Source organism: Mesitornis unicolor, unplaced genomic scaffold (assembly GCF_000695765.1).
Source record: "Mesitornis unicolor isolate BGI_N332 unplaced genomic scaffold, ASM69576v1 scaffold34103, whole genome shotgun sequence".
NCBI classification, from domain to species: Eukaryota; Metazoa; Chordata; class Aves; order Mesitornithiformes; family Mesitornithidae; genus Mesitornis; species Mesitornis unicolor.
The window spans coordinates 1-20,282 of NW_010173220.1; the positions used below are offsets into that span (position 1 = coordinate 1).

General features: G+C 37.9%; 1 protein-coding gene across 1 annotated transcript in view; it reads right to left on the reverse strand.

Moving 5' to 3' along the window:
- Positions 1-654: 654 nt before the first annotated feature.
- LOC104534795 (sodium-driven chloride bicarbonate exchanger-like) overlaps positions 655-20,282 on the reverse strand; it is a gene marked incomplete at its 5' end in the record, with an annotated part of 60,073 nt that continues 40,445 nt past the window's right edge. Inside the window, 10 exons of the mRNA XM_010180648.1 lie at positions 655-721; positions 5,168-5,284; positions 7,371-7,438; positions 10,806-10,928; positions 11,584-11,757; positions 14,103-14,171; positions 15,400-15,651; positions 18,377-18,538; positions 19,014-19,127; positions 19,374-19,535. Coding sequence (XP_010178950.1) covers positions 655-721; positions 5,168-5,284; positions 7,371-7,438; positions 10,806-10,928; positions 11,584-11,757; positions 14,103-14,171; positions 15,400-15,651; positions 18,377-18,538; positions 19,014-19,127; positions 19,374-19,535 — 1,308 coding nt within the window. The remainder of the gene's footprint in view (positions 722-5,167; positions 5,285-7,370; positions 7,439-10,805; positions 10,929-11,583; positions 11,758-14,102; positions 14,172-15,399; positions 15,652-18,376; positions 18,539-19,013; positions 19,128-19,373; positions 19,536-20,282) is intronic.

The following is a 20,282-nucleotide window of genomic DNA, read 5'->3' on the forward strand; positions in this document are numbered from 1 at the left end:
TTATTTTTAATATATATGACTATGTTCCAGTTACATACAAATTTGAATATTAAATACACTGTATTAAATCAAGGAGAACTTCACAAACACAGAATCTGACCCTGCAATCCTTATTGCAAGAGTAATCCATGACTTCGAAAGGACAGCTTGAGGAGGAAAGGATTATCCTTGTTAGTTTGTTCACAGGGTCAGATCACTTGTTACTTTAAAAATTAATGTTCGCTTGTCAGTTTGGGTCTCCTGAAATCATCACTTGAATTAGGTGATTTAACCAAAAAAATTGGAACAAGCGTTTTCAAGTTCATCTTGAATGAAGATTATTAAGTATTCTCACACAGAAAATGTAGCAAAATACAGTACAAACCTATTATCAGGAAAGTTGAATTTGAAAGAAACTCTGCTAGTTAAATTTATGATACGAATACTGATAAATGGCCAGTTTCAGCAAAGAACATGAAGATTTTTTGCATTGGCTACTGCAGACTTTTACACGGATACTAGACAATACAGACAAGGTGAAATGAGACAAATATTGCACTACATTACCTGTGCTAGTTTGAGATGAAAGACAAAAGTTACAAGGTCAAATCATTTCTATTTAGTGGCTGTGGCACTCCTTTCATTCTTCTGTAAAAAAACTAATTGAAGAACAAGTCATAGACAAGTCTCCCGGTCAACGCCTTTCCCTGCGTCAGCTTTCTTCTCTTTTCTAATTTCAGCACTAGGAAAAGAAGGGGGGAAAAAAAAAGTTACAGCACCACTATCGTGTATATTAATGACCTACCTGAAACCCACCACTGCACTGATATTTCAATTAGTTTTTCATGCTGCAGAGCACAAACTGGGAAGCAAGTGGAAGTTTGTGCTGAATGGCGCAGAAGACATCAGCCAGCAGTTTAGTGACAGGGTAGGTAGAGAACTTAAGATGCACAGACACACAAGTCAGCCAGCATGCAAGCAAAGAGAGCCACTTTTTTGTTTCCTTTTTTTTTCTCTTTCTTTTGGCAAACACAACTATTGATTGATTAAATAATGGCAATAGTACAGTTCTCGGCCAATACCAGCATTTTTTTAAACTGCAAAAACAAGAGGTCACAAGTATTTCTTGTCTTTAAAATACATTTTGTTGCTCAAGGTACATTTAGAAGGAATGTTTCTGAACTAGAGCAGTGCCAACCAATTTCCAGCTGTAATATTTGGCCTTCAGTCTTGCCTGGGGAGAGCAGGAGAAGGCTGGAAGTGACAGTATCCCCCATTTGGAGCTTCACACGTACTGCCTCATGTATACATTATTAGGAAATAACTTTAAAAAAAAAAAAGCCTGAAAGATCAAACAAAAGCTATATCACTAAGAACTCTGAAGTGCAGTTCAAATTCGGATTCAGCTTTTTTCCAGTTAAAACTGTTGATTTGCCTACAGAAAGCAGTGTGTGTGCAAAGCAGATGATTTTTTTGTGTGTGTGTGAAAAGTGTGTGAAAAGGGTTCTAATTTACAACAGCGTAAATAAATAACACGTCATGTTCTTGCAATGAGTTTCAATCACATTATGAAAATGCAAGGAGGCTTCCACAACACAGGCAAATAAAGCCTTCAACAAAGAGTGGCAGGGTAGCTAAAAAAAAAAAACAAAGAGATGGTTCTGAGAACAAACTTGTATCAAGCACATAACCTACCAGGCTTCATGGGATTAATTCCTTAACTAGAATGAATGAGAAACAGGCTGAGTTACACAAGGCTTAAAGAAAGCAAGAGCTATTCTCAAATTCTTAAGGTGATTCATGCACAATTTTACAATCATCTGACATTTTTCTTCACATAAAAATTGCTTTAAGGATACAATTCAGTTCAGCCAAAGCTTACTTCTATGCCTATGGCAGCTTCCAGAGGTGTTAATGGAAATAGCTAAAGAATACCAACTTCTGCCACTTCAACTGCCAAATCTGTCACCTTCTGCAGAACAGTGATAGAATTGGGTACGTTACACTTTCTGCACACAAAGGGTATGCAAACAAATTCCTGGGGGTGGGGGGGTGAATTTAAAGTGCAGCAGTACAGCAGGCAGAGAGTTACCTGTGCTTAGTAAAAGCAAACACTGAGGATGTGTTGTGTGCCTTACAGTCTACAGTATTTCCACGTTTTAGGTGCCTCTGTGATACCAGGAAGGTCTTCCTTTTATTTAGGATTCACATCTCTGAGCATCTCGTGCAGATGGGGGCTTTAATGCCTTGAGAAATTTGAAGGAAAAAAAAAAAAAAAAAGGACAAGTCCAGTCTTTTACCAGTAAAACACGTAACTGGTGGATCTGTAAGGGACTTGGAGCTCTCTTCCTCCCTACCACGAGAGCAGTCTAACAAGCCTGAGAAGGAAGGTCTGGAATGCAGGATCTGCGTATCTTCAGGTAGAGAAGGGAACTCGTACCACCTACAGAGCAGTAGATGCCTCTTTCTGCAATACTTTAACGAGACCAGCTAGGACTTCTATAAACGGTCAGATCTTCTGCACGTGTGTTGAGACTGCTTTCTGACGGACTTAATGTTAAAAGCAAAGACAAAGGAACATTTAATTACATGTACCAAAGAGGGCGGTGCTTTAGTGTTCAATTCTCTACCAATACGGGCTCAAAAGCAAACCTTTCAGTCCCTAGGAATTGTAATAATAGAAAATTAAGGTTGAAAAAACTATAAAGTTCAGGTGCCTCTATGATTAAACAACAGTGGACTAAGTAAATCTCATTTAAGTCCTACTGTTATGAGTCTGGGATGTAAGAAGTGTCACACGCTGTACTACTTCACAGAGCCAGGGACAGGGCAGAGCTTGTGGCAGATATCCATGCATCAGGCTGAGGAGTTGTTTGTATAAACCCTCCTGCCTAAAATCTCTCTTTGGAGATGATCTTAGTTTATTATTATTGGCCAAGTCCACTCAGTATTTAATAAGTACAAAGAATTTCCAGATTTCATGCATTTCAGAAATCATCCTATGTTGTTATTTGATCAGTACCTTACATAAGAGGCATTACATTAAATCCTAGTAGAGTACTGTAATTTAATTATCCCCATTTAATAATAGTTTGGGGTATTAGCATGAGAAGGAACAAAAATTGCAAAAATTATCCTTATGACTGTTACCTTTCCATGCTTGCTTTTTCTCAGTACTTACCTAGGACTGGATTATATCTTCACATAACAATACATTTGTTTAGGAACACAATGTTTCTTTAGCTCTGTCTCTAATATGATTTAAGATTAATGTTGTCTATGGTTTTGCTTTTCAGAAAGCAAGCCTTTCAGTATACCTCTGAATCTACTTCTGTTCTGTATGAGAGAGACAAGCTAGAGCACACAAAAAAGCAGGATTTCAGGTTCTTTAAGAGGTTGTTCCTTTACCACAGGACACTCATACCTAAAACCATAAAAACTGTGATTCCTTAGTTCCTTTCCACCCGAGTCTTTGTTTTCATGAGCAAAGATACAAGAACAGACTGAAAAATGAGCTCATTAGAAAATAAGTTTCTATTTTGCTGCAGTGGAAAAGCCAAATCATCTTTTACCAAGGTTGTCTGAGCCACAGTCTATGTGGGTGCTCCTTGTTCAAAGGATCTTTGAAAATCTTAGGTGAAAACAGTGATATTTACATAATCTATGATCCCATCAAAGAAAGCAACATCCACCAGAAAAATTACTCCTGCATTCCCAGTGGCTGTGAATGTACCGCATCAGTTTCTTCTGTCTCCAGGCTTTCACAGCCTGGACAGCAGAGGCACACGAGGTAAGAAAACCCTGCTGACATCCTCCTCACACGTACCACACCGATGTCGCTGTGACAAGATCCTTTTCAGCCCATGTGCGAGGTGGAAGGCAAATCAGAACTACACTGCTATGCTGACTGTCAGGGAAACAGCATTAAAATGATCACGTTAGGGGGCTGTTTGTTTGACATGACGAGTCTGCTCATCAACTGCTTGTCTTGTTCGTGGTGCTCAGGGAAAGGACCAGCACCGAAATGCAGAATGCCACGTCGGGGTGACAAAAGTTAGAAAGCTTTCACTACAAAAGTTTTTCTCTTACTGCATCTTTTCACCATAAAGCAATGACTAGCTCTTTCAAACATGGGGCTTGTATTGAAAAGTAGATTTAGAAATGGGCAGAATATAATTTTCTATTTTAAAAAAGTCAAAGAATTAATGAAAAAAAAATCTAGGAATAAATTCAACTTAACATTTAAATGTACTACAGCTACAGTTACTGTTTTTAATACATTAATATATTTTGAATTTTAATATTAAGGACTTCTACAAAGACATTTTACATTCCTATTTAAAATTTCTTTTCATTCTGTCTCCCCAGAAATTACACAAAGTGAAGTCACTTCAGTTCCTAGGTGACACCACTTTGAACTGGAAGATAAAATCAGGGAAAAGGTCTGGGGGCAGGGTCTTACCTTTGGGGAATCAGCTTCTAGAGTAATTAGAAAGGGGAGCTTACGACAAAAATGTGATATGAAACAATTAAGTAGAAAATAGTTATATGCAAAATTTGTGGAAACAGAGGAAAATCAATTACAATCACACTGTGCTTGTATTTCATATTGTCTTATTCCCATAACAACTCTGTAGCACAGATAAAACATTCTTGCTTCATTTTAATTCATCTGGACTAAAATTTAGAAGTATTTAACTGTTCTGAGTACAAGTGAAGTAGGCAGAAAAATGAAAAGAAGTGATGCAATCTTAAAATTACTTTCACTCCAAACAGTAGATTGCATTCAGAGCACTGGGCTTTTCATATAGATATTTCCAGGGCAGTGATGACCAAGTCTTTTTCAAGAGGAAAGAACAAAAGCAAGCAGAACACACACAACAGCTGTTGTGCAATATCCAGGTGTAGGTTGGAGGGTCATTACACAAGCATCAGGCATGCTTAACTTCATTGTCCACTGTAGCATAACTAGGTAGCATGCAAATATTTGTGATTTTTTTTTAAAATAAATTTACACAGTGAATTTGTGTTTTGAGCTGAAAATATTTTGAGTGGGCATAAATAAAGGAAATCTCAAGAAATCAAACTGCAAGATGCTATGAAATTTTTTAATCCCTAGCAAAATATTCTAGTACTGGTTTGACACCAATATGTAAAGTATAATGTAGTCAAAAAAAAAAGGAAAAACCTTTTAGCAGGAAAGCTTGACTCCTTATCTTTTGCATTCTCTGAGGATATCAACAATGTCTTCCACACAGCAGTTTTTGCCATTTCGTCAGAAATGTTTATCACAGATGGGTCATCTCTAGGTAAGAATAAAAGTAAATACACAATAAACCAATAAGCAATCAGTCTTTGTTACTTATTAACTCTATAAAAGTCCTTGAAAACTGATAGTGATGACAATAAATAAGTGCAATGTAAGTTAAGAAATTTTGTTAAACTTAAAAAATACAGAGCAGTGGCTCGAGTGTTTTCTTAGAACACATGAGCATTTTGTAGTATTTTCCTCCTCCAACAGCCATTAATCCCAGTTAACATCAATCAAATATTTCTTTTTCACTTCCAAATAATAGACAGAAAAAAGAAGAAATTACTGCCCAAGATCTCACAGCATGCCAGCAGCTTAGTTGGATTAAACAAGAATCCCAGCAGCTCCTAACAGTATTCAAGGTACTTATGCTATGAAACTCCACCTGCTTTTAAAACAATTTTAAAAGCAATCAAAAACCTTGACAAAGTCAAAGGTTTAAGAGATCTAATGAAAACGCCCCAATTAAACAACCTAATCAGTAGCTTTAAGTACTTCTGTAGCCATTATGCCCTTAGCTTTACCTGGACTACTCCAAATATCACAGAATCACACAGAATCACAGAATCGCTCGGTTGGAAAAGACCTCCGAGATCATCACGTCCAACCGTTCCTGTCTACCCACTAAACCATATCCTTAAGTACCTCATCTACCCGCTCTTAAAATACATCCAGGGATGGTGACTCCACCACCTCCCTGGGCAGCCTGTTCCAGCTTCTGACGACCCTCTCAGTAAAGAACTTCCTCCTTATCTCTAACCTGAACCTCCCTTGGCACAGCTTGGTGCCGTTTCCCCTTGTTCTATCCCCCATCACCTGGGAGAAGAGAACAGCACCCACCTCTCTACAACCTCCCTTGAAGTAGCTGTAGGTGGTGATGAGGTCTCCCCTCAGCCTTCTCTTCTCCAGGCTAAACAACCCCAGTTCCCTCAGCCGCTCCTCATAAGGCTTGTTCTCCAGACATGTATATGTATTAATACATTTAAGAATAATAACGCCTTAAATGTTTTACAGGTCTGCCTGTACCTTATTCCTGACTTCATGGCTTATGTATGGCTTGACATTCAGTAAACTCGTGGTAAACCTGTTTTCACAGTGGTTTGGTGAACCACTTTATCAATCAATGTCCTAACTCGTTTTTAGCTGTAGAACTGTGACCCTTACAGTACAGAAAATCAGATATTTTCCAGGCAACTCTACCTAAGTAAACACACTACAGATCAATATACATCACACCTCAAGATAAACTAAGCCTTAGCTTAGTATTGCTAATATAAAATAGAACAAAAAGGTATGGACAAAAGAAACAAAACCAGACCATTAGAAGTGTGATGAAACAGAAGAAAGAATTAGGCTGGGATTTTTCAGAGACACAGACAGTCAGGAGACATTAGGGTAGCTTCATGTTAACATACAAGAGGAGGCCGCTCTGAGATAGTGTCCCTATGAACTCGACATTAATGCAGAGGTTACTATCAGCAGATATTTCAAATCTTCATTAAGAATTTCCTTTCTGAAAACTGTAAATGAGAGTCCTTATGGGCTGGCCCCATGTATTATTATTATCTGTAACATACCTTGTCTTGCTTTTTAAGTTGTGTCAACCCTGCATTATGCCTTCTCTACCCTCAGCTCTCAATTCACTTATCTCACACAGATAGGATCTTCATTAGAATGTTAAAACATAATACCGTAAGAACCTAGTTTTTTCTAGAGCGTGTTAAAAACTTTCCCGGCTCCCTGCTAGCATCAGGGTGAAAGGTTTGACCTGTTCTGTATCCTCCTGCCACACTGTGCCTGTCAAAAGCCGAGGTTTATTATGAACAGCCTGATCCTGCAGTCCTGCCCAAAGGAAAACTTCTACTACTGTGTCCTTTTCCTAGGGACTGCGATACCATGTGGAAAGACTAGAAAAGGACTGAGCTTGTTACATGCTCCAGTATATGGTTTAGTCCACCTAAGTCAACTCTACTACCAGACAAAAATCCTCCTGACATTTAGTAAGCGTTAGGAACAAATAACGTGGCATGTTCATTTTATTTAATTGCAACTCACCTAAAAGAGGAAAGGTATATTTTACCTGTAATGTCCTTCTAGTGGTAACTGAACAGTCCCTTCCTCTTCCATTGCTAACATACTTTGCTCTTCCTAGAAGGATGGAATTTAGATGTGAGACAAGATATGATGTTGTGAAAAGTGACATTTATATACGTTAATACTTTTCCCCCTTTTCTTTAATATTATTTCTTTTAAATTCTTCAAGTAAGACACTTTTCAACTATCTTAATTTAAATATTTGACATTTGAAACCCTCTATTTTAAAAGATGTATCTTCATTTAATGTTATTTTTCAATGCCAAATAGAGAAGACACTTCTGTAACAATAAAGAGAAAAATTAGTAATGCTGAGCGAGCAACTGCATGGTGAATTCTAAATGTCATGCCTTACAGGATATATACATTGCAATGTTAACATGCAAAAATTAAGAAAGCCAAATTTAAGTTTGCACACAGTTTTAATGCTGATAAAGTTTCATTGCAGTGAATAAAGACACTAAAATTAGTTTTCATCTGAACAGGGCAAAAACTTGTGAGTAACAGGAAGTGAAGAGAACGTAACGACCAAAAATGTCTTTGTGAAATATTTTCAAATCTAGAAAACCCATCTTAGGGGGAAGGGGAGAGCAAAACAACACCCGCCAAGCACCATGTTCTGCCTGCAAGAACAAAGGAAAACAAGTCTGTGTCTACCAGACATCAGCTCAGGGCTCCACAGAAGGATTCTCAAGGCCCTGTGAGGTCAGGAAAACCACAGTCAGGAGGTCAATGTGCCATCACACGAATGTAACCATCAAATCCTGCCCTAAGCTGTTGCACTGTGCGTCTATGAGCGTAACAGACACCCAGAGACCTCCAAGTCTTCCTTTCCTTTATTAGATGGCTCTGCAACAGTTTATCCTTGTGTCTGTTTGAAAGTGTGAGTTGGCTCTCCCCAAAAAAAATGCTTACCATTTTCTGGCAGATCAGTCAAAATCCCACATGCATCACACACATTGATAAGTTCGGAGAGCCAGTAGCATTTGCAAAAATACTAGAACTTAAGTCCTCTCTGCACAGAAATATGTTTCTTCCACAGTTTACTATCATAAATATTTTAAAGTCGCAACATTTTCTCCAACTGGGAGAAGTCACTTTGCTCATTCCTGTCTCAGAAGGACTTAATGGATTAACACTGAAGTAGTTTCCAAAGGTCTGTGAGAAGAAGGCATATATAATATCCACTATAAATGTACAAAGCCTTGAAAAAACATGGCCTAAAAATACAAAAACAACTTAAGTGATGAAATTAGGATCCAATCAAGTAAGTTTCAGATCTTGTCAACTATATTTCTGAATATTCTTGTGGGTAGAATACTTCTATTTTTAAAAGCCGTGTGATAGCAACGCTCCAATTAATTCCTTAGACTACATGTCAGAAGTTTTATTACTAGTTAATTTTGTCATTTCCAGGCTTCACAGCTTCATAAGTTTTTGACAGTTGAACAGTTTTAATAATAGCTCCAAATATTTAGAAATGCCAAAATATGTAAAAATAACCTCTCGAAATAGACAGTGAATGAAATAAAGTAACACCAGTAGATTTTCCCAGTTTTGTTTTCTGATGCCATCCTATCAAGCATGAGAAGGAAAGTGACATATAACCAAAACATAAAGATAACAAGGAATTCTTTCCAATAACCAGACCCACAAGAATAGAGCTACCTTGGTTACTTTTGGTTACTCTGAATTGTGATGACAACAGATACGGTGATGAAACAACTCTCTGGTCTGCTTCAATTCGAGAAGGAAAACAATGACTCACATATTTTCATTTCAGCCTGGTAGTTTTACAGGCACATACTAAATAGTAAATAGTCATCATGATATTTATCACTTAGGCAAAACCCTTTCCCCGAAACATATTCTACGAAAGTATGTTGAATGTGTCAAAGAAAGCAGAGTTATAGTTCTCCGGGTTAGAAATGAGGCAGTGAGTTGTCAAAGGTCACAGGAGAATCCTACAGGCAGAGAAATCTAGTTTTCATAGCTACATGTTCAAATTACTAGCTCATGTCCTATTTCTGCAAATAGACTTACCAGTGGGAATCCTCAGATCAAATCTCAGGGCATCCCTAAGGATAAATTGCTGATTTATCCATTCACATTTGTCTAGTTTTTGCAGTACCCTTGTACCACCAAAAGGCTACATCTCATGGGTCCTGGGCTTCAGGGCCAGAGGTCTGCAGGGCATCTTAGAGGTCATATGCACAAGTGTCCCCAGAGCAATCCTGCCTAGAAGCGACCATAGCCTGCCAAGACCACGTGGCATCGCCTGCACCCTCACCTCCCACTGCCACCATAACCTCACACCATGCTACTATTCAAAAGTGCTGGGGCAGCACACACAACTCTCATTTAAAATAACCTGGTACCAACATGTTCTACCTACTGCTTCTGCAGTGTTTCTCCATTGAGGCGAGTCCCTCATTTATTTGGGCCTGGTACTTATGTTCTCTAGCAGCTGACACTGATGAGGTGGCTGATACCCTTTGGAGGGCAAAGACTTCAATCCCTCACACATAAAGTTACTTTCTATTCCCACACTTTTATATGATATTCAAACAAGGAATTCATTAAATAGCAGCTAGATGAAAATGCTATCAAACAGATGCAAAATGGGTTAAAAATCTACAATCAGAAAAATCAGTGTTTCACCATCCAAATATAGGAACATTCTGAGTGGAAATGTGTAAGAATCTGCCCTGTATCAAGTTTGTAAGAAATGACTGGAAATGCATATTCTTTGAAAGGAGACAAAGAATCCAGATCTGAAACAGTCAACTGGATGGTAGTGTCCCAGGCTGTAAGTAAAAGTCTGAGGATTTGCTTAAAAGGGGTAAGCTGTGTCACTGATCTTTTCATTGGAAAGTGGATGTAAATTGTTTCTGCAGTAGCAGACAGAAAATGCTAGCCCAGGGTATAACAGGGAACCTGCTAAGCAGGGAGGGCCCAGGGCGATGGTGTGTGACCTACAGATGGCTCAGAAGTAGCTGGGAAAAGATATGCCCCTTAAATTCTGCAGTGCTCTCCTCAGCATCTCCAGCAGGGTCGAGACCAGTCCCCATGCAGCATCAAATTGTCCCAGGCACCTGAGAGCTTTCCTGCAGACACAGGTTCATCGCTGTACATCATCTGAGCGGGTCTCAGGAGCAAGCCCCAGGAGCACTGTAGATACTGTGTTATGGGACAGCATGGCACCATAAGAATTTACATCTAACAGACATCCCTACCTAAGCCTATTAGATCTGTAACATTAACAGGACTTAAGTAAAATATGAAAATATTACCATTTGGATATTGTTAACAAGCCTACCTGTTGCATGGAATATGCCTTATTTACAGCATTTTCTAGAAATGTCCGAAGGAGAAATTGATAAAATGCTGCATAGTAAAAGAACCTGAAACCATGACCCACCTCCTTCTCAGCATCTTCCAGTTTCTTTTTCTTGCTCTCAGGCATCAAATCATCTAACCAACTGAGTTCCCGCTTAGTAAAAAAGAAATCCATGAGTTTTCGGACAAATACCAAAGCTAGGACCTGTAAAGATATTAATTCAAAGAATTAGGAAATTAAGCAAGTAAAACTGACAAATATGTTGGTAGAGGAATACTTTCAAATGCGACCACAGTTTACAGCTAGAATTTTATCCTTTATTTTGGATAGGCCAACAGCAGGTCTTCCTTTGTGCAGACAAGTATTGCTTAAGGCATTTAACAATCACTGAGGTGAGTAGGTATCTTTTATTTTCAGTTGGCAAAATAATCAGAGAGAAATTCCTTAAGCAGCAGAATATATTTTTCTTTTATTTCCAGTAAGACTCAGAATCTATCAGTAAAGTTCCTCAGTGCAATGAACAATCTTCCTTCACAAGTGAATGTTCTTCTGTAAAATAATTAAGCATTACTCCTTAAATAAAACCATAAAATAACTTATTTTTTCTTTTTTTAAACAGAAGAATTTTCCCTAAGAGAATACACAGTTGAGCTATCCACACATACAAGCAGAGTGCAACTTAGACTCAAACTAGAGGTTACACATAGAATTTTTCCTTACTTAATACAGTGTGAATTGTCCTTGAACACTGAATGGAAGCAGTATTGTCATTACCTGTCAATAATTATTTTTTTCAATAACAATTATCCACAAGTTAGAAGAAATGGAATTTTTAGAGGAAATTAAAAATATTTCATACCATCATAGGAAAGACAATGGCAGCTCTTGAAACCTTTATAATCCACAGAAGCACAAGACAACTCAGCTGAATTATAGTGAAGAGATGGACCTTTCTAAGAGGAACGTGCCTCAGATAAATAAAATCTGGCTGATGCTTTGCAGGCATCCAGAATAACTTTATCCTATCAAAAAGCTGAAAGAGAAATTTTTAAAAGTTAGCATCAAAATGAGCTGTACAAATCTATGCTGACATTCACACACTGCCTAAGAGATCCTGAATATACTAAGAATCTGGCTTTTTATTCTAAAGGCAAAACCTGCAGAAGTTCAGGAGCACAGAACGATTACAATCATGAGCTATGGATCTATACTAGTCCAGCGGTGGCAAAGGACCCATCTTCTCTGCGGCTGAGCCACCAGAGTAAGAATAAGACTGTTATTATCTAAGTGAAGTTTAAGTATCTGGTTAGTCATACTTTGTAAGTTCCTTTCAGTTTTAATACACACTTGTCTCCCTAGGTATTTCTGTTACGGATGTGCTGCTATTGGATTCCGCTGAATTACATTCTGTACAGTCATGCTCCAGGAAACATCCTGCTCATAACTGCCTAATATGTTACACACAAAGAGAGCTGTTAATTTAAAATAGTACTGGTAGGATTTCAAGTCAAGAACTCTTAAAGTTAGGCATAGCCAGACTTCAGAGCAGACACGAATCAAACTTGAGTGAAGCTGGTTGAGCCTGTGAGCACACACACTATTAACTACACTGACTTTCTAATACACTCTAAACTTCTGGCTTTCAGCAGCTGAGCTCTACTTCCTTTAGCACACAAAAAGCTGATCATGGAGGGATCTCTTCAGTGTTTTGACATCTCCTCTGGATGAAACTCCTTCTTTTTTCTGGTTTACTTCATCAGACACTTTATCCCAGGCTGTTTTCTTTTTCCTATTGCATTTTTTTTTTGCAAAACCAGGAACAAGACAACACAAAAAGGCCAGCCAGAAAGCCCCCTGTCATCCCGTTAGGGATGTGCATGAGAGGTTCTTGTTTTTCAGACCTATTTCAGACCCAAGACTTTGTGTCAGCTGCTACGGCACAGTGATGCTGGTGACATTATTCCTTCCCTGCATGGATCAGCCATGCTACATTCACACAGTCTGCAGGAATTTCAAGTTGCAGGAAATTTTATTGAGCATGTGCAAACTGCATTTTTAAAAGGCTTATCATTTGGCCAGATTTGAGCAGATTTCTTTTTCACAGAAACAGCAAAAGGCACATCCTCCCACGAAAGCCATCTTATCAAATCGCAATTCCTTGTCCCAGCTTGGGGGAGGAAGAAAAGAGATGCTATCACTTTTCCAAGTAAAGATAGTCAGATTATAGCATGCCTTTAAAACGCTCAATAGTGTACTGTCTCGTACCCTTGTTCGGAGAAACAGCTGGACCATGTGAAGTTGAAATCATCTAAACGTCAGTAAAAGTCAAACTACACTTCTAAGAATATCACGCCAAATGATAAGAGCCAGGCAAAGTTATAAAAGAGTCTCTGAATAGAAAACACCAGTCAAAAAACCAATAGAATAGATGTTGCCAGCTTCATAATAAAGGGGTAAAAAAGCAAGACATTTTAACTTGCAATCAAAAATTTAAATATAATGAAAGAAACAATTCAGCATTTTCTTTGCTCTTTGTATTTGACAGCCTTTTGCACACTGTAATTCATGTTTTCATCACATGATTGTTCCTTCCCAATTGTCTTTGGCAGGTGATACTTCAATACTTCAACATTCATTAACAAACAAAGGCACGCTTGAAAATGTGACTCTATCAGATGGGCTAAAAGATTTGACACTATGCCATTTAACGCTGCAGCCATCCAGGAGAAATGGCACACAGGATACCATAACCAACTGCGACCTGAATGCTGGAGTGCCTGGTTTCCACCCGGGCTGCTACTTAAGGCGACTGCAGGAACGCTGCCCTTCCACTTGATGTGCCCTTCATCCCCGAGGCCAGAAATTAAGCAACATGGGACTTGCAACAGTTCCACTTCTTGGCCTAGGGCATTTATTTGCTCAGGAAATATAATCAAAATCTCACCTATGTTAGGTTTCAGGGCAAGTTAGCCAAAAGCCTCGTATAGGCAAAGTTCAAGATCAAGCGTACCACTACAAAGGTGCTCACTTGCAAGCTGCAAAGGCAGCAGGCAAGCAAGTGAACAGGGAGGCAGAGAGAAGGAAGAAAACCTGGTAGTTGTTACTCAGTTTTTAGGCTCAGTCAAAATTCCCTTGATAACAAGGGAGAACAGAAAAACTGGCACGTAAAAAATCCAAAATTGGAGCACATTACCTAAAGGGAATACTCTATTTAGAGGGAAACCATTTTCCTTTTTAAGTGATTCACTTTCAAGAATTTCAGGTTGGCAACAATCCTTTAAAATTATATACAAAATATAATAAAATAATATAGTAAGAATAGCTACACATCTTATAGAAAACAGCAGCAGCAGCACACTCTTCATAAATCCACTTTACCTGAATTCCCTTTAGAGACGAAGCACCCATGTAAAGAAATACTCCATAAAGTACTGGCATAGGAATAAACTGCACAAACAAGCAGAGAAAGGGAAGAGCATATGAAATACCATTTAACAATTTTAAATGCTTCTAGAAAGACATTCTACACAGTTGAAATTCCAAGTGCCATATGCCTGCATTAATCAGACAAGTTGTAAATTCAGAATCACTCCATTACAAATTAATAATGTTTCTCAGACTGAAAAGCAAAAGAAGAATCTGGCTGTATTGTTTCATTTTTCTCTCACAGCCAGTTATTACAATATATTTTATTCACTATTAATAAAATTAACAGAACTATATGAAAAACAAAAGTGTTTGATACATATGTATATTCTTTACTTAAAAGACTGCTAAGGACAGAGCATCTGATTAGTAAAGCCATAATCCTCAGAAAAATGTTCCAAGACACACACAAAATACTTCATACTGCTAAAAGAAATGTTCTGCACTGGAAGCATTTAAAAATGGGTGACTGACTTTTATGGAGTGATTTTGTAAGAGACGATTTTAAATGTCCAGGCTTTTAGTATACAGTGCGTAGGTAAAGGAATATTTCTATAGATAAGTATCTGTTTTAAATTCTAAATACACAAAATATATGTTCTGTGTGTTTTCAAAGTGAAAGTTTTATGATATATTATCAAATACTACTGGGAAGTTCTAAGGGCCTATTGCCTTCACTGTGCAAGTCTAAATTTTGGTCTTACTGAGGCCAGTGGCAAAACTCTCACTGATTTCTCAGAGGCCAGACAATTCCTAAAAACAGGAAGTATTTTGTGTACAGATGGCATTATATATGCATATAACTAGACACTCAGTTTCAGGACACTGGTGAGCTGTGTTGAGCATGCAGGCAGCATGAGGGAATTTTCGTATTCATTTCCAATAAATGAACCACAGAACTTTGCTTGTAACTGTGAAAGTGTTTTTAAATTATCCAGGGTTCACAAAATATTTTTACATTGTCTAAATAAATGTACTTATTGGTGTAACTTAGCAAGACTGTTTCATGACAATTTGCCATATAGACAGGCCAGAATTTCATGACAAGGTTTTTTGTTTTTAAAACATTAGATGTCCTTAGCCATTTTATTAGGCAAATTCAGAATTCCACTTTAGATGATCATTGTGTAACATTATGCTAACATTGTAACATGCCTGGAAAGGGTACTTGTTAAATAATATAGTAACAACAGCAAAATGCTCGGTGCACTGCAATATTCTTTAGCTTTTCCTTACTTCTCCAAATTACCTTCAGGATACTTGTCAAAAAGACAGAGGAGCCCATAAGGACAAAAATCATGAGCCCTGTGACTCTTTGCTCCCGGATTCCAAGAAATTTTGGCTGCTCCCCTGGAGCGGAGCACTCCGATTCCAGTTTTAAGCTATTCACATGGGAAATAGAGAGGACAGTGGCTGCAACAAACCATGGCAATCCCATAATAGAGCACACTCCAAGCATGACTGCCACCATGAGTAGGTCAAGATGGTATCCACATCCTTTCTGTTAAAAAAGTAATGACAGCAAGAAGATATAAAACGACATCTGAATTAAGGAGAACACTCCTGGCAGGCATTCCTAATGAACAGTTAGAGACAACTAAAAGCATTGTGACTTGCAGGAAAAAATAGCTTCCTTCTATGTGTTATCCAGGTTGTGTCACTGGTCATGGCAACCTGGGTATCTAAGGGGAATTTCTGCTAGTTCACATGAAATGCTTAATGTTACCAGACTCATTCCAGTTAGGAGTTAAGTGTAACTGGCACCAGATAACTTCCCTGCTTATAAAAGAGATACTAGTAAGACAGTGGGTTTCCATACATACATTTTCTACTTTAACAACATCTATTCTGCGGATAACAGTAAGCAGAACATCCAGCTGCACTGCCAACTTTCCAGTGCCCTGATCTTAAGAGACCCTCCAACCATCCTTACACAGGAGGTGGCAAAGTATGTACTTTGATTCTTTCCTACACAAAAACTCTTAAGTTAACATTTGCAAAGTCAGCTTATACTATAAAGGGGACATAAAACTACGTTGATCCTTTTAAAGTTTTCACAGATGGTAAGCACATAATAGTATTTAGTTTTCACTAACATACTCTCATCTTATCTAAGAACAGACAGCTAGAATTTAAATGAAATTGAACTATAATTAAGCTACACATTAAATTAAACTATAAAGTAATATTCATCATCAGGTACTATTTTATTGGCTTCCCTATTCAATAGTTTAAAGTAGTATCATAAACATTCACATAGGAAGTCAGTATAAAACCTTCGGGTTTGGATCATCTCTGTAGTTGTCAAATACTCTGTAAATTTACAGACGTTGCTTGCTTTTAGCGGATTAAATTCTTTGGTCAAATCTTGGACACATTTAAAACCTGCAAATACAACTTGAACTTGAAAATTACCAGTGATCTACATCAAAATTCACTGAATAGATATCTGTTACCATAAATGAGAGGTAATTTTTCAATTGTAGTAAGTATGCAGGATCACCATGCACCTGCAAGCAGGAGCTCAAGCTATTTTCCTTTAAAAAGTCAGGTAGTTATCTCCACAAAATTTTGCAATATGGCAACAAATCCGATGCCACGGTCTGATGAAACAGTGATGTTCATGCAAACAATGTGAGTATGTTGAACCATAATTTTGCCTGTAAACCTATGCAAATGCCTTTTGACATAAAAAAAGTAACTAAACTAAACTTGGAAGGGTTTGCTACAGAGACTGCCAAAAGCTGAAATGTGCACTATTCAGAATTTGCTATGGGAAGTATAAAAAAAGAGGGGAAAATTAGTTGGAAGCAAACAAATCATTTCTTTCTGAAGACAACTTTTACTTCTAAAATGGGAAGCGTCTGGGTTTATGAAAATGTAAGCCACATATCAAAATGAAAATGCCATCTTATTTGCTTACATTATTTAAAAAGGGGAATTCATGTAAAGTAAAGCAGATGAAAAGAACCAACTCTAGCAACCTTCCCTCGTGCTTATGAGTCTTGTCTCCAAGACACATCTTGACAAACTCAGAGATGTGTCAAACACAGATATTAGTTACACGCACAATATACTCAAAGAAGGAGTTTAATTCTAAATCCTAACAGAGACACCTTTTTTTACCTTCTGACACATTTATGAGGAATGTATCTGCTAATGCATACAGAATCTTAGAGCATTTCCTCACATTCATACATGATCTGAGGAACCTGACATATGGGAAGAAAAGGAAGCATAGCAACAGGTGATGCTACACCAGACCCCAGCAAAACTAAAACGCAGCAAGACAAGGGGGCAGCCAGGAGGACCATCTGACTCCCAGATGCCAGTGCTGAAAAAACACATTCCAAAGCTTGGCAGCAAATTCCTGCATCTGTCAAGTTAACCACATGCAATGCTATGGATTGACATGAAGAGCCAGGCTGACAAAGAGGGCAAAAAAAGAACATATCAAATGTCACAATCATCCAAGAAGAGGCAGTGCAAAGTGAAGGTTGCAAATGCATTTGCTAAAGCAACTTGGGATTGGATTGCTGCTTATTAAAAGTATGTCAAAAAAAGCCCAAGCTCACTGCATATACATGTACAGAAACCTGCTGCTAGATTTTGCCCAACAGTTTTTCAGATGGGTGATGTCCCTTTTTCTCTCTCCATCTGTGTTAGAGAACAGAGCAGGAAGTTGTCCTATGTTGTTTTAAGAACCCATTGTGCCTCTAAAGCTCAGTTTTATTCTTCTCCCTTCTTTAAGACAGGAAGGGCATGAAAAAATGGATGGGTAGAACCACAGAGAAGGATGAAAAGAGGAAAAAAATAATCTTACATTACAAAATAACACCTGAATATTGTTTCAAAATTCGGTCCTATAGGACAACATTGTCAATAACTGAAGAGGCAATTAATATTATGGTACTTAAGGAAATTATTAACTTTCAGATTTTTTTCCTTGAGGTAAATGGGTATCATACTTCTAATAAAGCACAGAGGACAGCATTTCCTTGATTCAGAATCTCTGCTCCAAATCACATTCATAAAGACTTCTATAACGCAGTGAACCACTGACACAGGGTACAGGTACTACACAGACCAACAGAGAGAGAGAAAAAAAAGTAACAGTTTGAAGGGGTGCTATATAGCATATAATACATTAGCATGCTTAAGTAGATGAAGGTACATAACCTGAAGCAAAAAAATGACAGCGAAAATATAACTATTTGAGTGAATACCTTTAGTTTGTGTTCTTTTCTATTGATAATGACAGCTGTGATCTGCTGGTCCATAAAGATAAGGATAGTACAAAGCAGGGCTGGAATTACAGCAGCTATCACTGTCCACCAAGGATTAGGCCCCAAAGGAGTAATAAACCAGCCACGATCGTCTCTGGTGGGCTATAAAAACAGAATCATGCATGACCAGTCAGAACTCAAAGGACTGCTTAAATTTCAGCTTCACAGGAATACATACAAACACATTACTAAGATATTATTTCCTTTAAAAATCAATCTATGTAACAAAAAGCTACACATATAAAATCATCTGGGATATTACAGACATGGCTGTATTTGTTACAGTGAGTCCAGAATTTGCAAGGAGCCCCAGAACATTACAGTAGCCTAGGATTTGGGTAATCTAAGCCAGGCTGGTCCTGTCTTAACGTCCACAGAAGACATGAAGAGGCATCAAGGAGCCTGATGGGAGAGGCTCACTTCCGTGGGCCACTAATCAGAGGTGGCACAGTATTGGTGAACACAAAAAATTCACAATAGTATCACTACTCCCTGATGATAAAAAATATATAAAGACCCCACTCTAGCACACTACTTTGTCAAACTAACACGGCAGTGCAATTTATCAACAGATTACCTTGAAAGCATTTGGAACTTGAAGTTTTGGTGATGGAATCCCGATGGCATAGTCAATCAAAACCATGGACAAAATAGTGAGAAAGACAGCAAAATCGCTGACAACAGATCGTACCTACGGTTATTGAGAGAAACGGCAATTTAACAAAAACATCATATGTGCTTCAGGATTTATTTTTCTTCACTGTTTTAAGCTATTTGGTGCTGACAGCTTAAAACCATGCTTATTTCGATACAATTTTCTAATAAAGAAAAGATGCAGTGTCCACTTCACCAGCAGTTAACAGGATTTGCAATGCAGATGGGATTCATGCTTACACATGACCAGTGACGACTTCTGAATTAAAACAATCGAACACACCTTTGTGGGGAAGTATCGGCTAGTTTTGAACTGCTTCAGTGTGGATGACAGCGTTACTGTGGAGAAGAATAAGATGACAGACCAGAAGAGGACATCTGGAACATAAGGGCCATGATGACCACAGGCTCGTCCAACAAACTCACCATGAAGCTTTGTACATTCCTATTAGAGGGAGGAAAGCAGTATTGTTTTGAAAAATATCCATGCTTACACTGGTATTTTCTTTCCAATTACATTCCTAAATTGCAAGCATATCATATTACTAGAAAAAGTAACATAATTTTTATTCTTTTAAAAATTATAACTCCTAATGTATATATCTACTCTGCACGGAAAACTCTCAAACCTTCAAAGAAAAATCTCTTACTAAAGCAATATTAAATTATCAAGTCATGAGGACGTACCAAAATGAAGTCATTAATATAAAACCAGATTGAACAAGTGAGGAATTATTTATTTATTATTTATTATTTATTTTCTGTTTACAAACAGAGATTTGCCCTTCCTGGTTCCTTCCATGAGAGGAAAGCGGAGTTCAAAAGCTGCCAAAAGAAAGGCTGCTCCTGGTGCATCTTTAAGAACCGATTTCTGGTTTAACTTCACAGGCCAAGCAACTCAAGAGAAAGCTACTTGGAATGCACAGTATTAGCCTAAAAGGAGACCAATACATTTAATACCACGTGGGGGCAGCACATTCCACAAATTATCTTTCTCTTAACTAGAGGGAGCTGATGAAATGCAACAAAACCCACCATCTATAACATTCTACCCAATACGCAATCAAAGATGCAGATACAGTAGAAAACATGTCTAGTAATTCTCCAATACCATCCTTAGTTGCCTAAAATCATGATTGTTCCAAAGTAACAAGCAGAGAAACAAAGAGTAGTTCTGAAAATGTGAGCTACA